General features: G+C 44.9%; 2 protein-coding genes across 3 annotated transcripts in view; both read left to right on the top strand.

Moving 5' to 3' along the window:
- Positions 1 to 7,093: 7,093 nt before the first annotated feature.
- Positions 7,094 to 11,330, top strand: LOC149331266 (uncharacterized). Its single transcript, XM_089555927.1, has 2 exons — positions 7,094 to 7,131; positions 9,615 to 11,330. Exons 1-2 carry the CDS (start codon positions 7,094 to 7,096, stop codon positions 11,149 to 11,151), a joined length of 1,575 nt encoding a protein of 524 aa, XP_089412053.1. The 3' UTR covers positions 11,152 to 11,330.
- Positions 11,331 to 12,555: 1,225 nt separating this feature from the next.
- LOC149331265 (N-acetylated-alpha-linked acidic dipeptidase 2-like) overlaps positions 12,556 to 22,843 on the top strand; it is a 43,425-nt gene continuing 33,137 nt past the window's right edge. Inside the window, exon 1 of one of the 2 annotated variants that reach the window (XM_089556429.1) lies at positions 12,556 to 12,678. In XM_089556429.1, coding sequence (XP_089412555.1) covers positions 12,641 to 12,678 — 38 coding nt within the window. In that variant the 5' untranslated portion in view covers positions 12,556 to 12,640. The remainder of the gene's footprint in view (positions 12,679 to 22,843) is intronic. The other variant, XM_089556430.1, reaches the window with a different exon arrangement.

Genomic DNA, 22,843 nt, shown 5'->3' with positions numbered 1-22,843 from the left:
TCACTTCCCCGTCAATGTTCGTCTTTGTTACAATACATCCACTTCACTCTTCGAAAAATTTATTCAGGTAAATTCAAAGCGGACGTCCGGAGGAAAAGGAGTGCGCGTTCTCAAAACTAATTTATGATTGGTCGAGAGTGTTGTAACGTCGCACGGGGCTGGGTGCAATGGAAACGATTAAAACTCGAGTTAAATTGTGGCCATGAGGTCGTAGCATGCCTGAAATGTTATTATGACGTATAAGGATGTCAAGTAAATTAATTAGGTTGGGACGAAAATTGTGGTAGTTAGGAATCGAACCCGCAACTGAAAGGGCACGCTTGTTCTGCATGCATGGTTAAAGGGAGATCTTACGTGTCTTACGTTGCGTGGTGTGGTATGCCTACTTGTGTGGTGTGGTATGCCTACTTGTTTATGCTAAATAGTGCGCTTAATTAAAGAGTAATAATTAAGAAACAAGGTATCAAATAACCTGAAGGCTGTCGCATCTTACTTTAAGGGCGGAGCTTAAGTGTCCTAATTTTTTTCTCAGATTCTTTCTCAACACGCATCATTGTGTATTATGATCTTACACATAATATATGAAAAGTTTCGGAACGCACTGAGGAAAGTAAATATACCCGATTCCTTACTAAGGGTCTCACTATAAAAACTGAACGACTATGTCATAGCTTCATTTAAGGCTGCTTTGACAGATGCAATCTTTCATTGAGTTTAGTCAGGGTATTGCTATTTCAGAGTGAGCGCCGAGTTTAAAACACGCAATTTCTTTATAACGGATGGATTTGGGGGTCCTGTTTTTATTCATTTTTGTTATATATGTGCAGTTGTGCCCATGTGTCGCAAGGTAAGACATGGACGCTGTGTTATGTACTCTGCATGATACATTTACAATTCTCTAATCACGCTTCGTTCACTTTTCCGTATGAGAACTAAAATTGAATTATTTATTTTTCTTTTCTATGTACCTTAAAGTAAAGCAGACAGCCACAGGACTTCCTCTTTCCAATCATTCTGAAAGCGGACACAAACGCCCCCACACCTTGCAAGTGCGATGTGTAATCAAACACGCATCTGTTCGCAGCCCCTCTTTACGGGCGCCAGCTTTCGGCTTCGCTCCGTCGGCATGTACCCCTCTTCTCAAAAACCTTGGTGAGGCTTCCCACACCGCCCCTCATTGAAAGAGCTCGGGTTTGTAAACCTCCTGCTCGCTGGCCGGCGCCAAGGTCTTCGCCGCAACGGTTTCAGTTAGCTGGAGCCAAACAAAAGAAGATACCCTGGCGCCGAGGGTCCTGCTCTTCGCGCCCCGTCCGTGCGCAGGTATGTCGGAGAAAAAATCCTTTCTTTTCTCTTAACACGCTCCGTCCCGAGGAAGCAGTTCGAAACGGATGGACTGCTATTCTGGGACCGGCGCCGCACCCCTCGGCCTAAAACACCGCCGCCGTCCCGCGCGGGGGCCGAGCATTCGAACCCCGGGTGCGGACCCGCCGGTTTCTTTTCGCTTCCCACGTGGCTCCCACGCCCAATGTTTTGCTTCTTCGCATTCTTTCTATCCCGTTTTTTTTTCCTCTGTGCGTGTCGGTTGCAGAGTTTATCCCTGACTTGTTAAACTGCCCGTGCGTTTTCCGTCAAGCCACGGTCCGGTCTGGAGCGCAGCGCGTGGGGTGTTTCAAGCACCACTTCATATTCGTGTGTTGGGGTTTCTGCTCAGTCTCCACTTGGCATCGCTCTTCTAGCATTTGCGGAGGAGTTACACGCCTTGCTTGTCAGGTATGTATACTTCTTACTGAGGTGTTCATGATTTGCATACTTCACTTTAAATATGCGAACAGAAAGTTCATTGCATGTCTTTGTTGTCTAGGGCAGGCTAAGGTATCTAAAACACTGTCCATTGTTAGAGCCACAGGTAGTGGTGGTGGTGAAAAATATTTATCTTCTATTAAATTTTTACAGACAGTGGTTGGGGTAAGGTCCTATTGGCCCCTTCCACTTACAATACTAGGTGGAGCCCCTATTCAGGGGCCCCATGGGCAAGCAACTCCACCCGCGTCCGTTGAACCAAGATCATTTGGGTCTTTAGGTCTTGACAGCCGAACAGGACCGCCTCCCAGTCCTCTCTCGTGGGGTTGGTGTTGAGGGGGATGTAGAACTTCTCTATGCAATGTTCATAGTACGCACGCTCGTCATCAAGCAGGATATGTTCCACGGTTTTGCCCCACGGTTTAAATCGATCTGCAGTTGTCACAAAGCCGACTGCTCATTTGACCGAAACTGTATCGCAAGCCGTTTGCAAATGCAGCGTTGGACATCTTGACAAGCTCTAATCCGCCTTTAATGTTATCCTCAACCATTTTCCGTGCAGTGAACTTTGTTAGCTCATGTGTCGGACTCGCACTTCATCATATCATATGTGACATTATCATTCGCCTATGCACCTTAGTACGCATTTAGTGGCCGCGTTTTATCTTCTCCCCTTTTTGATTTATTGTAACTTTGCCGCACCGTTCTCCTTCCGCCTTTATCTCCCATATTCCCTTCCACACGCAGAGTAGCTAAATTCTAAATTCTAAATTCTCTGTTTTTTCATTAAAGGCTCCTCTCTCTCTATCGCATACTTCAGTTAAAGCAACTTCTTGCCCAGTTCGTATCGCCACAACTAAGTAATATGTTCTCGCTCATCGCTCTTCATTGCAACGCAATGTGATTGCGATCGCCGGCCAAGCTTTTCTACTTATTCCAATTCCTTAAACTTGGGCTCGACAGTACCGCATGGTGCGATGTTAAACGGGACCGGGTACGGTGCGAAGCTGGAATATGAAGAGGATTTGCGCAACAGATGATAAACAAAGCTCGGTATATGTAACAGTCGAAAAGGGGTGGTTTTCGCATCATTGGTGTGAAACGACATAAACTGAGTGCTTTTAGTCATGCTTGTCGAAATAAAGAAAAACACAACATAAAAAGACATTGCACTGTGCTGTTATTAAGAATTAATTGCGCAAGTAAAATCTGCAGTTAAAGCTTTGAGCCGGGACATGTGCTCTTGACACAGCAGCTTGTCATCGACATGGACAGCCCTCACGCGGTAGCTTGTGATGAAACCCTAAAGTTCTGCATTCGTAGTTCTGCATTCACTGAGTAACTGTGTGTAACGACTGCGCTGACGGCGAAGTAACGCAGGCGCAGAGTTTCTGACACATGAAGTCATTCTCATTCTAATCTATCATTGTAATGGGCAGCAGTTGCGACCATTGTTGCCGGCCGCTCGCAGCGCTTTATGCTTTGTCATGCGCAAGGTCAACCCGCTCGCCGTTTTCACGCAAACTGTAATTTCCGAATGCTTGATTTAGGTGGGTGTGACCGCTTGTAGTTAATCGGATTCGCTTCATTGTAAAGCACGTTACATACTTCCTGATACTACATGGCGAAATCTTGGTTTATAATGCATTTGTCAAGTACTTCTCGGCAGAATCTCGAATATACTGGGCGATTTTTTTAAAGTTTTCAAGTTTTTATTTTCAAAACGGTGAGATATGCGTAGGTGTGGTCTGTGCATGTAGATTTTACAGAAAGGCGGCCATTAATTTGGTTACGGAGCTCATAAATCGGCGATTAATTAAATTTAACTAATCTACTTTACAGTTTTTATTTTAGGTGGCATAATTATATCCCGGTATTGAAGGCTGTCTACATAGACGGAGAGTATAGATAGTGCATTCTTTCAAAGTGGTTTTAAATATCGAACGTCAAAAATACGAAGTAGAAAGTTGCTGATTTGGGTTTTCCGCGTTGCGCATTTCTGAAATTCGGTCACTCACATTTCTAATCTTATCAATTGAGACTAAGTTTGTGTGTTTTATTAAACAAAAGCAGTAGATCCGGCGACAATAGTGCGTGCAGTGACACTGTTCTAACAATGTGCAACGAGGGAAAGCCAACCTAACTTGTGTTAAAATGCGTATTTTTCGCGCCCGATATTTCGAACCACATTTCCGACTAAGAAAATTAAAAACTGGGCTCGGCTTTGATTTCGAGAGCCTTGAATCTCGCAATATAATTTTTCCTGTGAAATCAAAAATAAAAAGTTAGTTATTTTATTTAATCGTCTAATCACGGAGTACATTTTTTTCAGACCGCGGTTCAGTTGTCTTGTTTGCGTTTCATTTCTTGCTGATAGTACACCCAGCGTCAAAAGTATGCGTGTTGCCGAGAAACACAAACGCCAGGTGCTCTGCAGAGCTCCCGTCCTAAAGCACAGGCTACAGGTTTTCATTTTTTTTTTTCATTGTTTCACGGATTCTCTCCGTGTAGGGGGCAGAGGTAAAGGCAAAATGCCTGACAGAGCCTCTGCGCCCCCAGAGTTCGAGGCAGCATGACGTGTCATTCACACACAGATTTGCCAAAACATATTTTTAATAATAATAATAATAATAATAATAATAATAATAATAATAATAATAATAATAATAATAATAATACTTTATTGCGCCAAATATTTAAAAAAATGTACAGAAATCCGGCCTGCCAAAGCCTCATAGGGCTTGAGTGGCAGAGCCCGACAGGCAGCGGAACCGCGCAGATATACACATAGGCAAAAAAAAAACACATTCAAAATAACGAACATCAAATTAGTATGATGGTGAGAACAAAAATAGACACAAGACTCATGTTACATGAAGGAAAAAAAATCCTCATCAGACTAAATTGCAAGGAAGAAAAACCAAAGTGGCATGACAATACCTCGAATCAATGCAATAAATACAGCAGTAACCAATGAAATCACAAGATTTACTTGACAGATTTACTTAACACACAACAGAAAGCAATAGAAAATTCAACATGATAGATTTTGAAAAGGCAGAAGATACATATGCAATAGGCCTAATGCCTGCCACAAAATTTACGTTTTTCGAAGCTCCCGTGCTGCGTTAACTCAGGACGCCGGGTATACATAATGTCCACCTTACTGTTCAATCTACCTGCATAGACCGCACTGAGCAATCTCTCATAGTTTTGAAAATAAAAATCTGTAATCTGTAACCGTTCCAAAAAAGGCCCCTCTATTGCCGGCATTAGCAGCACTCAGGTTAGATACTGAAGAATGCGATAAGACTACATCGCAGTTCTTTCCTAAGCATGCTCTATGTTTTAGGACAGAAGCACGGCTGGGGGAACGCTTTTCCTAAGACAGGCTTTTTGACACTTGTGAGGTGCATAGAACATACCTGTGATTTGTGAATGGCGCTCGCGTGGCTTTAAGTATTATTTCAAGTTCTATCATCATCACATGAAGTAGCCTGCCAGGTATATCACCAGGCAATTATATCTCGAGGCACCGTCAAAGAATGCCATCTCACCATCTTACAAATTTTGTACACCAAGGTTCCTACATGATGTCACTGCAAACGCCGTTCCGACATATAGGCTCGAGATCTGTTGCACAGGCAGAGAAGGAAAGGCAGCTACGTCCGAAAGCCGTGAAAACCATTTAAATAGAGCAGTAATTAAGACCTTTATTTCCAAACTGCTTCACTTTCACAGTGCAAACAGACAAGCCGAAGTGAGTGCTCATTTCAAATATGTGCGCATAATAGGCGACTTGCCCGGTGTACGTGTAACACCGGACTTGACGTAATAAATAAAAATATTCCCTTCTGCTCTCTTGGAGAAATCCCAAGAAAAGAACCGGCCGCATTTCTGAAGGCCTCGAGAAAAAAAGTAATAAAAGTCTCAGGCATCTGACAAATTGCCAGAAGATAACCCATGCTCCCCTTTTTCAGTTGTTTTTCTGCAGCCTTTAAGTGTATGCATTTCTTCGTTTCCTTGGCCTTGCCAAAGACCTCAATTTTTCCGGTGGCTCTATGTCTCCAGAGCTAAAGAAGATGGTCTGGTCCAGCTTTCGATTTCCGCGAAAAGCTTCCTATCTAAGCTCGTATCTTTGGCGGGCGTCTTTTTTTACGCATTCTAGAAGCAGGAAGAGTATACTGACGGCATTTATTTATCTATTTACCCTCTGTGCCCAAGACATTACAGAGTGGAGAGGATGGTTCAAAACATTATAAAACATAAAAGACCAAAAAGAAAACTCAGAACAAAATGCGCATTGTACAACAAATGTTCACCAGTGCGCAACAAGATAATCAAAGTACAAAATCAGTAGCAACCCAACAAGGCAGCAGATGTATTTAAAAGAAGGGGAAAAGAACGAAGAACTACAGCGAGAGTACATTGTTAAAGATTGGAGCAAAAAGTATCAGTGACAGCGGCGCGAAAAGTAATGATTTGATTTGATTTATTTGTTTCCTTTCTGATACAGAAAGAGGAGCAAGAGCAAAAGGCGGAACGCCTGACGATGGCTCTTGCCCCGCATACAGTTTGACACAAACAGTCATTTAACATAGTTTTACACGAAAAGTTCCACACCAAGGTCTTCGGGGGGAAATAAGAAAAAGTCACAGCACTGAGGGAAAAAAACGGTAAATAAATTATGCGACAAAAAGAAAACGCGTATGTAGCAAACAATAGACCGTACATGCCAACAAAGGATACTTAGTACAAAGAAGCACAAGCAAGTACACAATTCTGAAACATGGTTGTTGCAAGTTTAGCAACATGATAGCAATATCATAATAGCAACACACAACAGCCAGCAATGTTCAAAACGATAATGCACTCCCAGAAAATAAAATTATGGACATGACATCTGCAATTTCAGCAATCTTCTTTTTGCGACATTTTTCTGGAGCATACACACCTGTCTCTTGAAGGTTTGTCTCACGAGCATAGTTTTGAACGGTTTATAAAGAAGTGCACGAAATGAGATTTTTTTATTCGAGTTTGGCAATTAGGCATAATGGGAAAGGGAGAAAAAGTTCTAAAAAGGAGTCAGAACAAGCCTCGCTTAAAAAGTGGCAAAAGTTCTCGATAAAGCGATTAACGAGAGGTGCCTTCGCACATGCCATTACTTGTCCCGAATATTTCAGCTGGTCTCTGAGGCTAAATTTTTTCAATTTACCGCCTGAGATATTGATCCATCTTTACTGTTCATTGTTGCCCCAGCACCGCCTCATACAGGCTAGTACAAACAATGAATATGATTGAAAGGGCCTACAACGAGAAACGCTCTTATAGGTAAGTGCCTTCCATCTTAACAAGGATTACACAGACGTGCAGGGGTATGAATTTGATTAGTGTGCATGCGTCCTCGGTAAATCACTTACAGGCTTTTCAAAGTGCATAAGCTGCATTCACGAGTCAAACATCCGCATTTTCTACTCTGAGTAAGGTAAAATTATCACACTTATTCTCTTTTATCTCCTTTAAGATCCCTTAGTTTACGATGAATGAGCATTAGATGTTGCTAGAGATCTCACCAAACAATGACCAAGCTGTCTTTCCTCTATGAATTGAGAGTTGGAAATAAGGCAGGAAATGTTAGCTTCATTCGTTGTGATCCTGCACTCTCTCCCCTAGAGAGGAAAGGGCGGCGTAAAATGAAAAAATGGCAGGGTGAAACGAAAATAAGAAACTAAAATAAAAAAAGAAAGTGGAGGGGATGATGACAGCAAAAATGTGGATACCCTGTCCCCTCCCTCCAAATAAAAAATTTAAGTATTTCGACGGCATCGATGAATTGAAGGCATGCAACCAAGTACTCCTTTAAATACGCACCGTTCCAAAAGCCGGAAGGCTGCCGCCGAGTTCCTGTTTATAAATACCTATCAGTACGATAGCAAAACTTATTTGTGCCGCCAATCTGCTCTAGAAACGGAATGGATCAAGTTAGGACCTCTGAAGTGTCTGGAAGACTTACTAGCGTGCTTGGATATTACTTTTTACTTAATACATTCGACAGGAGTCGTCGTATGACTAGTTGGGATTGAAAAAGAAATGGAGGGTTGAAAAAAACTGCATATGACAAAAGGCGAGAAATGCCACTTTTGCTATTTCGCAACGTTGCAAGTTTGTATCAGTACACAAAGCAGCCTAAACTTTTGTCTAACTCAGATACCTTTTACAGTAATTACATGTAAGTGTTCCTGTTTCAAGTAACGCAAAAAAGCACTTCTAGCTCGTAGAAACTGGCAGCGAAAAAATCGCAAAGATTGCTAAAAAAGGCATTCGTTCCTAAAAAGGCACTTTTCAGGACGTCCATTGTACAGAAGACAGCAAAAAATTTGAGTGGAAACGTTTCTGAACTATTATTCGCTCCTTTCTTCTTACACCGGGAAAAATTCGCACTTTTAGTTGCGGTCTTTTCTTTTTCGTCTTGGAATGTTTAGGAATTAGAAAAGTCCTAAGACTTGTTAAGTTTATTTACTATTGTCAATAACTATCACCATCACTTTCTGTGAAAGTTTTCCTGAACCCCTTTAGTGTCTGATAAGAGATGAGCAACAAAAAGTGGGGCATTATTTTGTTCTAAGATACCAATTTTAATGCATAGTGCGACATTTCACTTTCTACCATCACCAGATATTGTCCGTTAAAGAAAGGTCAGTTACAAGTTGTACTTTTCACTGGCTTGCATGTGATTGCGTTCAGTTAGCTCAATGGCAGAATCTCATAAAATACTTTGTAAACTTGGTTTTGCTTTTTAGATTCGTAATAACTAAAAAATCCGTACGTTAGCTTCTACGCGTTTCTTCTATTGGTCTGGCCAATGGGAGCAGAATTTCTTGGCATTTCTAAATAAGTTGAACATCGTTCATCTTGAAGTCAGATTTCTTGAACATTTGGGTAAGTTTTTGCAGCCCTCTCATCAAGCGCTGCCCCTTTAATGAAACTTCGACCAAATGCCCGTGAAATTGTACAATGGTGTTTTGTGCTTTTGGTGCTCCAAAATGCACCACCACAGCACCTTACTTCTAGATATATGAAAATGTCAGAAGGGTAGCGGATCGGGCTAGTTGGTGCAGATTTGACATTTTTCAAGCGCTAAGACAACAAGGACGAAGAAGGAACAGACAAGGACGAGCGCTACTTCCCACTGTTTATTTCGTAAAACCGCAAGTGCTTAAAACAGTTCTCGAACGCTTTTATGACACGGCAGTAAATTGCACGTGCGCGATTACACAGTATAGCTACCGAGACTAACAGAACTATGAAGATATAAGTGCACGATTACGTTGATACCCTGAGGAAGGCAAGTTCTTTTTTTGACAATGAAATGGACGGTGAGCTTACACAATTGCTACCCAGTGATGCTATGTTCTGTGCTTCTATAATCTCTCGGGTTAGTTGATCGCGACTACGTCCGATGATGTGGCACTGATTTAACAATGGAGTACAATTACGGCACTTACTGCAGTGAATGGCTAGGTTGCTTCCGTAGGAATTTTTAACATTGTTGTTGTGCTGGCGTAGCCGGTCATTGAGACAACAGCCCGTTTGCCCAACATACTTTTTGCCACAAGATAGAGGGATGCAGTACACAACACAGTCTTATACACACAACACAGTGTTATACCGGCAGATAAGGAAGGCGGCTTTGCTGTCTTCTCCCACGACAGTTTCAACGCCAAAGCGCTGGAGGCTATTTCCGCCACCTTCAATTCCCACGGTGAGATCTCGCTCTCTAGGCGGAAAACCGAAGCGAAAAAATTGTGCACCAGACTCAGCCTAGACAAACTAACCAGGGGCATTCAGAATTGTCCGCGGAACCACCTCGATGTTTTTTTCAGTGCGAAAACGCATAAGATTGACGTACCCTTAAGGGTGATTATTTCAGAGAATGGGACGTGGCAGAAGTGTGTGGCCTCGTTTCTTCAAGAAAAGCTAAATCTGCTAAGCATTGACGACCCCTTTGTGGTTAAGAACTCAGAAGAAGTATTAGACTTTGTTTCATCCCATCCCGACAAGAGCCTTCAGGCCTTTTCAGTCGATGTTAAAGACTTATACTACTCACTGCCACATGCTTCTTTACTAGAATATGTTCAAGACAGCATCGACCACTTCGGTGTTGTCCCCTTCCAAAATGATGCTGGGGTTTCGTGTAGCGGCTTTCTTGAACTTTTGCAGTTTTACCTGAAAAATACTTTTATTTCCTGGAACAACCAACCCTTCCTACAAAAGGAAGGTGTATGTATAGGCTCCTGTATAGCACCGGTGCTCAGCGATCTGTTTTTAAGCTACCATGACAGAGCCCTCCAGCGGTACTTGGAGGGTTCAAAGGTTTTTAAGGTGTTTAGATTTGTGGATGACTTTTTAGTTTTTATTGACTGTGACCAGAACTTCCTTCAACACGAAGCTAGCCAGATTTTAGTAGCCTTCCAGAATAATCTCAGCCCACTAAAGCTAACCCATGAACTACCATCTGACGGGGAAATCCGCTTCCTAGATATTAACTTTTCACTCACCGACAACCACGTTTGCTGGAGCTACGAACCTCGCGGCAATAAACCCCTCTTAGCTTTCCGCTCCGCCCACTCTAAGCTGGTAAAGCGAGGAGTGATTGCACTTTGTATCAGAAACGCATTGACAAAATCTTGCCACCACTGCATGCCCCGTAGTTTCCACAACCAAGTGAACCGGTTATCCGCCGCTGGCTACCCGGTTCCACTTCAGGTTTCGGTAGCAGAACGCGTCCTTAGGAACCTGAACGGTCGTGACGAAATCGCAAATCATTCTAGTGAGAGAAAAAAGGTTGCTGTGCTCCCTTACGTGCACACTGTTTCCCACAACTTGAAAAAGGTAGCGCAGAAAGCAGATGTTAGAGTTGTTTTCACGGCCTCTAACAAGCTTAACAAACTTTGCAAGCTGACGAAACCCTACTCTTCTGTCAAACAATTATGTGGCATCAAACACCAAACAGCGTACGTGGAATGTGTAGACTGTGTTGTGTACTGCATCCCTCTATCTTGTGGCAAAAAGTATGTTGGGCAAACGGGCTGTTGTCTCAATGACCGGCTACGCCAGCACAACAACAATGTTAAAAATTCCTACGGAAGCATCCTAGCCATTCACTGCAGTAAGTGCCGTAATTGTACTCCATTGTTAAATCAGTGCCACATCATCGGACGTAGTCGCGATCAACTAACCCGAGAGATTATAGAAGCACAGAACATAGCATCACTGGGTAGCAATTGTGTAAGCTCACCGTCCATTTCATTGTCAAAAAAAGAACTTGCCTTCCTCAGGGTATCAACGTAATCGTGCACTTATATCTTCATAGTTCTGTTAGTCTCGGTAGCTATACTGTGTAATCGCGCACGTGCAATTTACTGCCGTGTCATAAAAGCGTTCGAGAACTGTTTTAAGCACTTGCGGTTTTACGAAATAAACAGTTGGAAGTAGCGCTCGTCCTTGTCTGTTCCTTCTTCGTCCTTGTTGTCTTAGCGCTTGAAAAATGTCAAATGAAAATGTCTTCACGGGTCATCCGTGTGTTTTCACCAAAGATAAATTTCAAACCAGTAGTGAGCACGAGTACCTACGGGAACATGGCAGTCAAATGAGATGTTTAAAAAGCTGAGAAATACGTCTTCATTGTTACTGAATTACCTTTAAAGGAAGGTCGCAAAACTGTTCCCGCCAATACACAAGGTCTGTCTCAGTTCATAATCTCGAAATTTTTCACAAGGCATCGCATTATCGCTTTATTGATGTGATCACATAGCCCGTGTACATTGTGCGGTCTCTCCGTTTCCTACTATATTCACCTGGAGACCGATTTCGGATATCCTTTGACATGCACTGATATAGAAAGGATGTCGGGTCTTCCATTACCACCTTACCTCAGCACATCCACACTGTATAAGCTCTGATTCAATTACACGAGAAAAACGTTTTAATGATTTAATTCTTCACGAAAAAACATACGCTGCACAAATATGTTCCAGAAAATTTTATTCTGTGTATAAGCTCCATCGCCATGCCTCTGCTCTCGCAATTTCAACTTTTGATTTGAACCTTTGGTAGGAAATACGCTTGCAAGCGACAAAGACAAGACAAAAGCTCCGTTCGTAAGCTATCCGTGTGCTTTCTTCCCGTTTCTCGCTCTTTTGAAAGCGCTTGAAGTGCGTTTCCATTCGATGTAATCCTCATAAAGCGACCTGCGGCTTTGATTAAGCCTTTACCGCCTTTGTCAGACGCGCCACATCCCGCCCTCGCAAATATAAAGCGAAGCTTCATTCTGATGTCGTTAGATGGCGCCGCCAGTTCGTACGTTTTCCTCTCGATGCCGCAGATGGCAAGTGTTCTTGCGCACGCGTTCTCCCCAACGGCTAAAGATGTGCTAAACTAAAAGCTTCGCGCATTGCCAGCCAGACTCCTTCAAAACGCGCAGCTGGCAGACGCACATTTGCACTCCATCTCGCCAGGCGCTGATCCGGCGTGGAAATGCAACTAAGCAGAGAGAACCGCAGCGTAGCGGCGGGGGCCAAACGGAAAAACAGAGCTTCGTTCCGCTTTACGGCGTCTCTTCGCCCAGCCTGCCCCAGTGGCGACGGGAGTGGGGTCAAACAGTACGGGGCGGAGGGGGAATAACTTCGCTCGCAGTCGCCCCGACCACTGAGTCTCTTGTTTTTATCGGCGTCCGTACGATGCCTCCGAGGGCGAAGACTGGTCACGTGACGTCGCCTCGCGCTCTGGAGCGCACGTGCGCGGGCTCGTATCAATCTCGCGTTCGCGTTTCCGCCGCCGGATGGCCGAACGGCGCTTGCATTACAGAGGAAGCCAGCGGTGAGTTTCCTGAGTGCGCGTACATGTGCGACAGCCCTACGCGTATTTGCGCAAATCAGGATTCGCGTACTGGGCAGTACCGAATCCAACAGTAGCCAAGCCGCATTTTCGTTCTCCAGTGGCCTGGCGGCGGTCGACCGATGTTTACTTGTGACTCGCGTTTGCGCCTGGAATGTGGCTCCCGACAATGTGAATTATTAGATCGAGATCACAGCAGTATTCCTCTCAGCAGCATTATCACTTGCGTCGAGCCGCAGGAACTGTGAATAGAGCCCCTCATACGGCAATTTCTACCTCACTGCCGCTGAAATCTGATGTAACGAGTTGGGTTAGCATGCGGTTAACTATTGGAACTGTGTATACCTATGGTCGTTATTAGCACTTCAGAGAACAGAGACTAACCCGTCTTGATATTCCACACCTGAGGCTTTTCATAGTGAGAATCTATGTTTTACGTAACCTAGGGTGTCAGTCAAGGCGTAAGAAACATTTGGTTTTCCTCCATGATGTCAATGAACCTGGGAATCCCTCTGATGACAACAACAACAAAGCGATAAACAAATTGCAATGCCTATAAACAGGCCTATACACAAATGGGTTAGTCTTGCGTTTCATTGACCCGTTTCCGTTGTGTTTATTCTATGAATGGGGTCGCTGAATACATATGCGGATGTCGCACCTTGCATGCAAATGCGTTACATCGCGGTTGTCAAATTCAGCTGTTGAGGGAAACAGAAGGCCGAAACGTGCAAACATTTTTCCTCCTCGAAACGTGGTTTGAACAAAAGTGATGTAGAACCAGTGGATTTCCTATCGTGCCTGCAGTTTGAAGCAGAACACTCATCTTTCCTTTTATTTTTTTTTTTGTGCACTCCAGTTGTCAGGAAAACTTAGTTAGCACACTCTGCAGCGCTTCTTGCAGCATTTGTGTACAGTGACCCAGTCCACGCCTATTCACGGTAGACGCGATGAGCGACTGTAGAACCTGCAGGCCGTGTCTGATTAGTTACATGCAACATAGCAAGCTCACCCTATAGCTTATACTCGTGTGATGTCCACGTTTCTCATCGGAAAGGTCCTGAAAATGTCAAACTTTCGAGGACGACTCGTGGAAGGTAACAAGACATTTATAGCCATCGTCTTTATGTCCACCTTCTCTTTTTGTAATGTTCGTTTCTGCCGGATCTAGCGGAAAAACATAAAAAGCGCTTGGCATCACCACACGTGACTTTGTTCTAAGCGTTCTATCACGCGCGCAGTTTTTTTTTTTTATTATTCGAGATGTTTGCTATTAGGCATAATGAAAAAGGGAAAGAAAGTTATAAGAAGGAGTGTAAACAAGCCTCGCTTAAAAAGTGGCAAAAGTTCACGATAAAGCGATTATCATGAGTCCACTTGCGATAGTCACCTGCAACGTCCCATCGCAAGCTTACGTTCTTCAGGAAGCGTCAGCGCAGTTAATGTCACTGTTTTGAGCAACATTACGCGCACGTATACTTGCATCAGGCGGCAGAAGTTGCCACGGAGGCCTGTTTGATCTTATCGTCTCTCGAGGGGCCGCTCAGAATAGAAACGGAGCAGGAAAAATACATAAAGCGGAAAAAAAGAAGCAAAAGTGAGGAGTGGAAACAGCAAATGCCCTGGCTTGTTGATTTGGAGAGCAGGCTGAGCGTTCCTTGTTCTAGCCAGTAAAAAATTTCCTGGCAAAATAGGGCGGGAAGTTTGAAAATGACTTGTGCAACGACGGCTGCGTTCGTCCGCTGACTTCGTTCAATGCTTGAGGGGCCGCCGTTAGTGGTAAAACAAATACTATTAATACGCCTCTGGACACCATTATCAGGTTTATTGAACATGTGGGCGATATACGAGGTCTTTCACCTAACACTTTAAAGAATTTCTAAAAATTGCCTTTTTGAGTTGATGAGCGCTTTTTTCGGCATAGCTTTGTCAGCGTTGTAGTACATCAGAATACAACTAAGACGAGCTAACTAGCAGGCTGGTTAAGTAATATTGGATAGTTAACTTTTGAACTATTACTGTTAGCCGCCTTAATTATAAAAGCCGTGTAGCCCACCGTAATTAATATTCATAGCAGTTTTTATAATTTCGAAAACGTAGTTACCCTCGGCGCTGTGGCCCAACAAATTTCGGCTACTTCGACGAGTTACGGATACTGGAGAGGTTGCTTTGCCTGCAAGCTTCTAGAAAGCGTTTGAATTTTGGTACGATGCAGTCAAAATTGGTTGGGCCACAGCGCCAAGGGTAACCGCGTTTTCGATCTTTCGAGAAACTGATATGAACATTAATTAGGTGGGCTACACGGCTATGAATAATTAAGAAGGCTAACGGTGATAGTTGAAAAGTTGACTATTCAATAATAATTAACCATCCCGCTAGTTAGCACGTCTTAGCTGTATTCTTATGTTCTACACCGCTGACAATACTATGCCGAAAAAATCTCTTTGCTAACTCAAAAAGCCTATTTTTAAAAAATATGTAAAATCCTAGGTGAAACACCCTGTATGTATACAACTTCAATTCGCGTTTCTCTTAGCTTCCATACAGCTGGTTTCCAAACGATTTCAAATTGGATAGAACTGTACTGTAGGCTGTTGTGATTCGCATTAAATAAAAGTTACTTAGTCGACCCTTGCATTGGCTCAGGGGCCATTAGTATTCGAATACTGAGCACGTCACTAGGACATTAGATTCTGGCTTCGTCACCACATTTTCGTGGCGATCATATATAAAGCGAAGGCAGTTTCGTTCGGCGGTGAAAAATCGAAGATTTGATATTATCAGGAGCTCCCTACCACTGCGGACACTATGTATAGCTATAGACGTTGCTTTCTAGATTAAAAATGCTTCGAGGAACGACGACATCGGCATAGCGTAGAAGCCTTCTTTGAAGCCCCTTGGCAGCTATTTTCGGTGGCTGTGAAGGTAACAAAAAAAAAACCATCCGGGCTGTTGCCTGGATGGTCACGATGACTCCTTTTCGTTTCTACCTACGCTTCTCACATACTGGACCAACCTTACTGAATCAACGATAAAATCAACCTGACACTTGATTGTAACGTTTTGTGGGGTGTCCTACTGGATAGAAAGAGTATAAAAGCATGGGCTAGTTGGTTGTGCACCGTGTGAAAAGTTTCGGCGCGACAGGGCAGGATAAGACAGGCCGTAAATAAAAACTGCAAACTTTTAAACTGTGCATACCCTGACCACTTGGTTGACGTCAACCGAGCATGTGTTCTATGTTCCACCTGTACACTTCCTGTAAGTGTAGAGGAAGTCTTTCAATCGGTCCTGCTTGACAACCCTGCAAGAGAACGAATTGTTCTGTCGGGTGGGTGTGTGTGTGTGTGTGTGTGTGGGGGGGGGGGGGGGGGTTGAGTGTCCTAGCGTTGTTTCTTTCGGTTGATGCGTTTGACATGACTTACTTGAGCACATGGAGAAGGAGCGCTTCTCCAAATGAAAGCCAAAAAATATCTTTCAAAGGGTTCGGTGTAGCTGGTATCAACTAGCGTTATAATAAATCAAAAGAAATAAAAAAGATTGCAGAATCAGAAATGCCAAATGGCATGCGCTTAAAAATGATTAATTAGCACATGTAAAGACGGGGAATGGACGAAACTGGAAGTCATTTATACTGCGACCAGATAAGCTATCTGGTCCTTAAATCAGGCAGTCTACGCCGCCGCGGTGGCTCAGTGGCTATGGTGCTCGGCTGCTGACCCAAAGGACGCGGGTTCGATCCCGGCCGCGGCGGCTGGAATTTCTTTGGAGGAGAAATTCTAGAGGCCCGTATACTGTGCGATGTCAGTGCACGTTAAAGAACCCCAGGTGGTCGAAATTTCCGGAGCCCTCCACTACGGCGTCTCTCATAGCCTTAGTCGCTTTGGGACGTTAAACCCCATAAACCAAACCAAACCAAATCAGGCAGTCTAATGCCGGTTCTGAATGTGCATTCAGAATTCGGCAGCCATAACTATTCTGCCGGCGGACTTGGCATCTATGTCCTTGCCACCCGCTGCTGTGACTTCTTGAATAGGGCATTTGGCTGCTTTAACAGCGGTATTAGTCTTAGTGACCTTCACTGTCTATTGAAGTTCACGCCATGTTTCTAGAATATTGGCCTCTTTGAAGCGATGTGAGTCGATTCGGTTCAGTGCTGCCCCGACAGGTACTCGCTGAGTCTTACTGCGGTGTCAGTGGCAGAGTACGGGCAATGCTGCATCCTCGCAAGAGCTGTTGCCGTGCGCTAGAAAGTCAGCCATTCTAACCGAAGGTAACATAAAAGAGCGTCATTTCACACGCAAGGCATAGCGATTTACGAGTGGCAGCCTGAGATTAACACTTGGCAGCAGCCAATTTAGATAGGCGGCACGATTTGCCCTCGCAAAGATGCTCGGCTTGTAAGTACCCCAATGTCCGGTCGTGCGGGCACGCTCGGAAACTTCATTTCCATGCTACTAAAGGCCAGATTCCTTCCCGTGCTTGCTAACTGATTGCTAACTGATTGCTAACTGATGCAACTGATAACCGGGTGTAACTGCACTCGGTCACAGATTTCAGGCACATTTATTTTTCAGAGAACATATGAGAAATGAAGAGGTGACGAGAGCATTTTCCAGTGACTATAAGGTGCACAGTGGCTTTTTCACCACTGGCCTTGTTTACACAGCTGCGCAATCGGCTCATGCGAGAGCACAACATGTTTACTTTCCAATGTTAAGTGGTGACATTGCAATGCAGCTGAGCGTGCGTGCCCCCAGCGCGACATGACTTGCGCTCGGGGAAACAAGAAACACCACCTGCTCAATCTTGCCCGCTTCATGCAACTCCGGTTGCCGGCCGGCTTCTGCCGCTGAAAAGCGATGCGTTTGTGTCTCATGTGGCATTTAGTAACGCGTATCCTTACTACGCATTTAGAATGGCTTACTCTTCAACATGTTACCACTGGAAGTGCTATAAAAAGGATTGCACACCTACTTCGCCACTGTCCCCGTTGTGGAATCCAACGAGTCTCTAGAAGCAGTACTGTGTTACTTAGACTACCTTCCCCTCATTGCGGACAAGGTCTTCGGAGCATGGCCTCAACTATTATAAGCACAAAGGCCACAAAAGCAACATCTGGGTACATAAAAAGAAAATTTAAGCGCCAACTTGTGTACGAACTGGGGACGTTCTTTGTTTTTATTTACAGCAACGGACCCGTTACTACGGTCGGATGCCATGCATGGAGAAGGCTATGCTTCCTTTCGCTCTCCTTTACCTCTCACCGCAGCGGTGGCCTAGTAGTTTGAGCATCCGCCTTGCATGCAGGAGGTGCAGGGTTCGATCCCCATTGTCGCCGGGCACCCACCGGTGCTATAACGGGTACAAGCTTTCCCCTGGCCTGGTGCTCGACTTCTTCGGGGTGAAATACTTAGGAAATGGGACTTTGACCCCCCCCCCCCCTCCCTTGAGTAGTCGAAAATACCTTGCCTATGAAAAATCACCATCATTCTTTCCCTCTCCATTTATAGAGTAGTCAGATGGTCACCCATAGTGAACATCTCTGCCTTTCTTTTCTTCTTCTAACCTTTCTCAATCCTAGTTTTAAATAATGAAAAAAATGACCACGTTACCGTGTCAGGTGGCAGTGCCCCAAAATGAGCGCCAGGCCGACAAATGGAGCGTGTACTAAATGTCCTGGTTCCGTGGGTTCGTATGGTCCCTCTTCGAAGCCGAATTTGGCACCCAAGGGGAGTGAAATACAGACAGCTTCAGACGCAGAATGCTCCGCGAAAGTTGGTTGCTTGACGCCATACCTTTTTTTTTTTTTCAACTTCACCTAGCCCTTTATTTTTTTCATTATTTCCATTTGTCGATCTGACCTTGCCATCATTCCGGTGGATACTGAGGTATAAGTCGCCTCTTTAGCATCAGCTTGTTCAGCGCATCAAGCGCGATTTGCGGCAAGGGTACCGAGTACGTCCCTGAAGAGAATAAAAATACACCTGCTGGCTCAGATCGTGGCAAACCACTGATCAAGCAAAAAATGGAAGGCCTTTTTTCTCTTTTTCCGAGTACGCACATTGCGACCTTCCATATCATTTCTGTATACAGTGGGGAAGGGATGGGGGTGTGCTTTCATTGCTTCGGCTTTGATATATGAAGGGCGTTCCGTGAATTCTACGCCTAACACACAAAACAAGAACTTCAGTGCCCAGAATGCATCTTTTTAAATTTTGAACATAGACGCCCCCTCCCCCGCTCCCGCTTTCATCCTGAACGTCAACGCAGTTTACACTCCGGTTTCGAAGTTCTGTGATTCCTGAAGAGCAGACACGTTTTTATCATCCTTGAAAATAGTTCTCAGCGGCGTTCTCAAGTACACTGTCGACGAGAAATCGGCGTCCCCGAAGGTGTTTCCTCAAATGTCTAAAATGGAATAAAGAAATGAGGGAAAATTCAGGAGAATAGGCTGTCGGTTGGGCGATGTCGAAGCCGCCATCCCGTTCAGCGCCTTGTCCAACGTCCAACGCTCTCAATGAGAGAGAAATGGAAACTTTTATTTATCAGCTCAGCTTTATTTCTCAGCCGCCCACACCGATTCATTCCAGGACGCAAGCTCCTACGTCAGTTACTCTAAGCCTGTGAATCCCTTACACGCCCCTCCGAAGATTCCGAAAAAAAAAAAAACGCTGAGATAAAACCTGCATACATGGCCGTTCAACCCCACAAAAACACACTTGCGAATGGAATTTTCATCAGCGCTCATGTGGTGTTTGTAAACATCATAATGTGAGCCTTCCCAGTTGCACTAGCCGCATCTGCATGTTTTCGATCCGTCATGTGTCTCAAATAACGCTGTGAGCGTACCTCACTTCCACTCGCCTGACTGCGCGGCAGCCACAACAGAAAAACTTGGCCACTAGTGCCCTGTATTGTTGGAGACGTCATGGCCATCAATGAGGCCTAGCAACTCTTGATGGGGTGCACACTCTTTACGTTGAGCTTGGCGCTGCGTTGCGTGCTCTGCACGGAGCTAAAATTGTTGTACCGGTCACACAGACTTGTATAAACGCAAATGCTAGGCATAGAGTTGTTGGTGTCGTGCCGCTCCACGCGGGGCCTGGCAAAGTGAAAACCATGCGGACACTTCCTGACGCCTAATTTCCCTCAAGGCCATTGTAAACTTCCATAAAGAAACTTTCGGACTTTCGTTCCCTGCAGCCTGTTGTTCCGACGATGCTGCGGACAAGACATTTTTGTTTTCTAAATATTTTTAGGTATCTGAACCTAACAAATTTAGTTATCTTCGCGGAAAGCGCTTCTCGATGTGGTATTGGCTATTTGAGGCGTAATAGGTTCGCTTCCGGTCACCTGAGGCAAAAGTGTTCGGTAGCGGGAGGGTTTCAAAGTTAAAAGAAAAGAAGAGATCACAGTGGGTTAAGGATCACATGCGAATAGATGTTCTAGCTAAGGTCAAGGAAACGCAATGGCCAAAGGCAGGGCATGTAATGCAGGGAGCAGATCTATTGTCGCAACGGAGTGGATTCTGAGGGTAGGCAGACGTAGCAGGTGGCGAGAGGGAATTAAATGTGTGGACGAGATTAGAAAGTAGTCGAAGATAGGGTGGCCGCAGCTGGCGCAGGAAACGCCTGATTGGAGACCTATGAAAGAATAATTTTTCCCTGCGATGGACATTGTTTGCATGATAATGATGATGGTAGCTAGCAGGGGATGAACTAAAACAAAAACGCTACTAACTCCAATATTAAAAGGCGCATGGCTTCGAACGAGCGCCGTGAACGTCGGGATTCTGGTACACTACAATTTTAGCATAATCATGGATTGAACGAAACACACACGGTTTTTACCTAAGGATGACTAATGGAGATGTGTTCAACGTATTTGCCGGGAGTGGTACGCTAGACATAGCCATAGTGTTCGGCATTACTGTTGGGGCCTCTGCCGGAGGTGAACTTACACCATGCAATTTTTATTGGGTGCTAAAGTGTAGAAGACCGACTCATCTAATTGTTGTTCTGAATAGCGGTTCATGTGAACTCTGGAACTTTTCCATGGCATGCCAATTCAAGAGTATTACGTTCCTCGCGGGCGGCCAGGCTCTTTTAAGAGCGTGAGCTCTTACTACATACGTTTGTCAAGGACGCGTCTGTCTGGAATGGTCGAATTGACCAAAAATGTAACCACGTGACCACAGAATATAACAGCAACAGGGATTACCGCCTCAATTGATATCTATATCGATCCGTTATATATGTGCGAGTACAGCGGCCATCGAAGTGGGACCCCCGCCCCGGGACCACCATTTGCATAAGATTTGGGGGCCACTCGTTTGACGCAGTATGGTCGCAGTGGTGTCAAATGATTTAGCATGTTCCTGAGGATAAAACTGCTAATTGAGATGAAGCCTAAAATATGCGAGGGATTCGCAACGATGACCTTTCCTCCCCCAAACGATGCATTCCGAGGACCTTCCGGCGGCCATTAAGGCCGAACCGTTTGACGCAGGGGGTTGCGGATGGTGCAAAAATGATTTGTCGTGCTGTGATGCACACGTTGATATTATACATATTAGCGAAGCTGGCTGTAAATCGCGATAGTAGTGCAAGATCCATGAGGTAGATGGCGCTTCTTGTGTCTTGGGATGTTTCCAGAAAGGAAACATCCACGGATGTTTGGATTTTGTCTTCTCCACGTTTGCTGAGCACGTCGATGTAAACACTTGAAGCTCCCGTAGCTAACGCTCTTACGTCGCACACTGAGGCAGCGTTGGCGGAGAATTTTTGTCGCTGTCCTCGTCGTTCGAAGAAATAAAATATTTCCAAGTTGCAACATTTATGCTTATCCGGCGCTCGCTTTTATTTCTATACGCCGTGTCGAAAACACGTACCTCGTTCTTTGCGCCAAGGACAAAACGCACACGACAGCAGTAAAATGGGTGCGCGTGTCCCCCTTACCACAAACAAAAAGAAAAAAGTGCGATGCCAGCGTACAGCATAGTGCCCACACAGGCTGCATTTGCGCCACACTTCACTTTGCAGGATTCAGTTCCTAAAAGTGTACGAAACCTGACGGTGGCGTTTTCGCTCTCTTCACTGCATTGCTTTCGTTTAACGGCAACTGTCCGGGAAGGGGATGCAACCGAGCCACGCGAATCCACGGCAAGTACTTTGAGGACTTCAAAAACTGCTACTTATGGGGCGTTCATAAAGTTCGTATTATTGCCAAGACGGAAAAGAAATTAAGCAGCGAGTCTCTGACGGGTGGTGTCGTTCGGCAGAAACTGTCCGGGAAGGGGATGCAACCGAGTCAAGAAAATCTACGGCAAGTACTTTGAGGATATGGAAAAGTGCTAGGGCGTTCATAAAGTACGTATTATTGTCAAGATGGGAAAGAGATTAGGCAATTAGTCACGGGTGAGAAGATTAGCCTTTCGCTACTGATACCAATCCCCGAGGTCACGCACATTTATCATCGATGGACCCGCTGCTGCCCAGACTATCGGTGCAAAAAAACATTTCTTTTGAGAGTCCAGGGAGATGGTTTGGTTGGTTTATGGCTTTTAACGTCCCAAAGCGACTAAGGCTATGGAGACGCCGTAGTGGAGGGCTCCGGAAATTTCGCCCACCTGGGGTTCTTTAACGTGCACTGACATCGCACAGTACACGGGCCTCGAAATTCTCCTCCAAAGAAATTCAACCGCCGCGGCCGGGATCGAACCCGCGTATTTCGGGACAGCAGCCGAGCACCATAGCCACTGAGCCACCGCGGCTTTTTTTTTCTTTATTAACTGAGCCACCGCGGCGGCCAGCTCCACTTAAAGGTGCACTGAAGAGGAATCTGCACTCGTCTTTTTACAGCGGGAACTCGATCTACACGTTCCGAGCATTCTAAGAAACTTCGAATCATTGTCCTGTGCAGCCGATTTTCATAATTTAAATCGGATTAAACGTCCGATCTCCCGCCTTTTTTCTTAACTTGCCGCAGGCGGTGGGAGGAGTCGACCAACCTTTCAGCCAGTCCCGTGGCGGCTTGCCGCTCTCGGCGGAGTCATCGGCGGAGTGATACGTAGCAATCGGCGAAAGCAAAGAGTGCACGCATATTTTTATTTCCGTGGGTCTAATTTGCAGCTATATAGCCTCTG

This window comes from Amblyomma mixtum, chromosome 8 (genome assembly GCF_055824585.1).
Source record: "Amblyomma mixtum isolate Tamu chromosome 8, ASM5582458v1, whole genome shotgun sequence".
NCBI classification, from domain to species: Eukaryota; Metazoa; Arthropoda; class Arachnida; order Ixodida; family Ixodidae; genus Amblyomma; species Amblyomma mixtum.
The sequence above is the reverse complement of the archived record's forward strand: the minus strand, read 5'-3'. Positions and strand labels throughout refer to the sequence as shown.

Bases quoted from the DNA above. Each gene is read 5' to 3' on its own strand.
- LOC149331266 (XM_089555927.1), top strand. From the start codon at position 7,094: ATGATTGAAAGGGCCTACAACGAGAAACGCTCTTATAG. The intron at 7,132-9,614 runs GTAAGTGCCTTC...ATTGTGCACCAG, and splicing joins AACGAGAAACGCTCTTATAG to ACTCAGCCTAGACAAACTAA.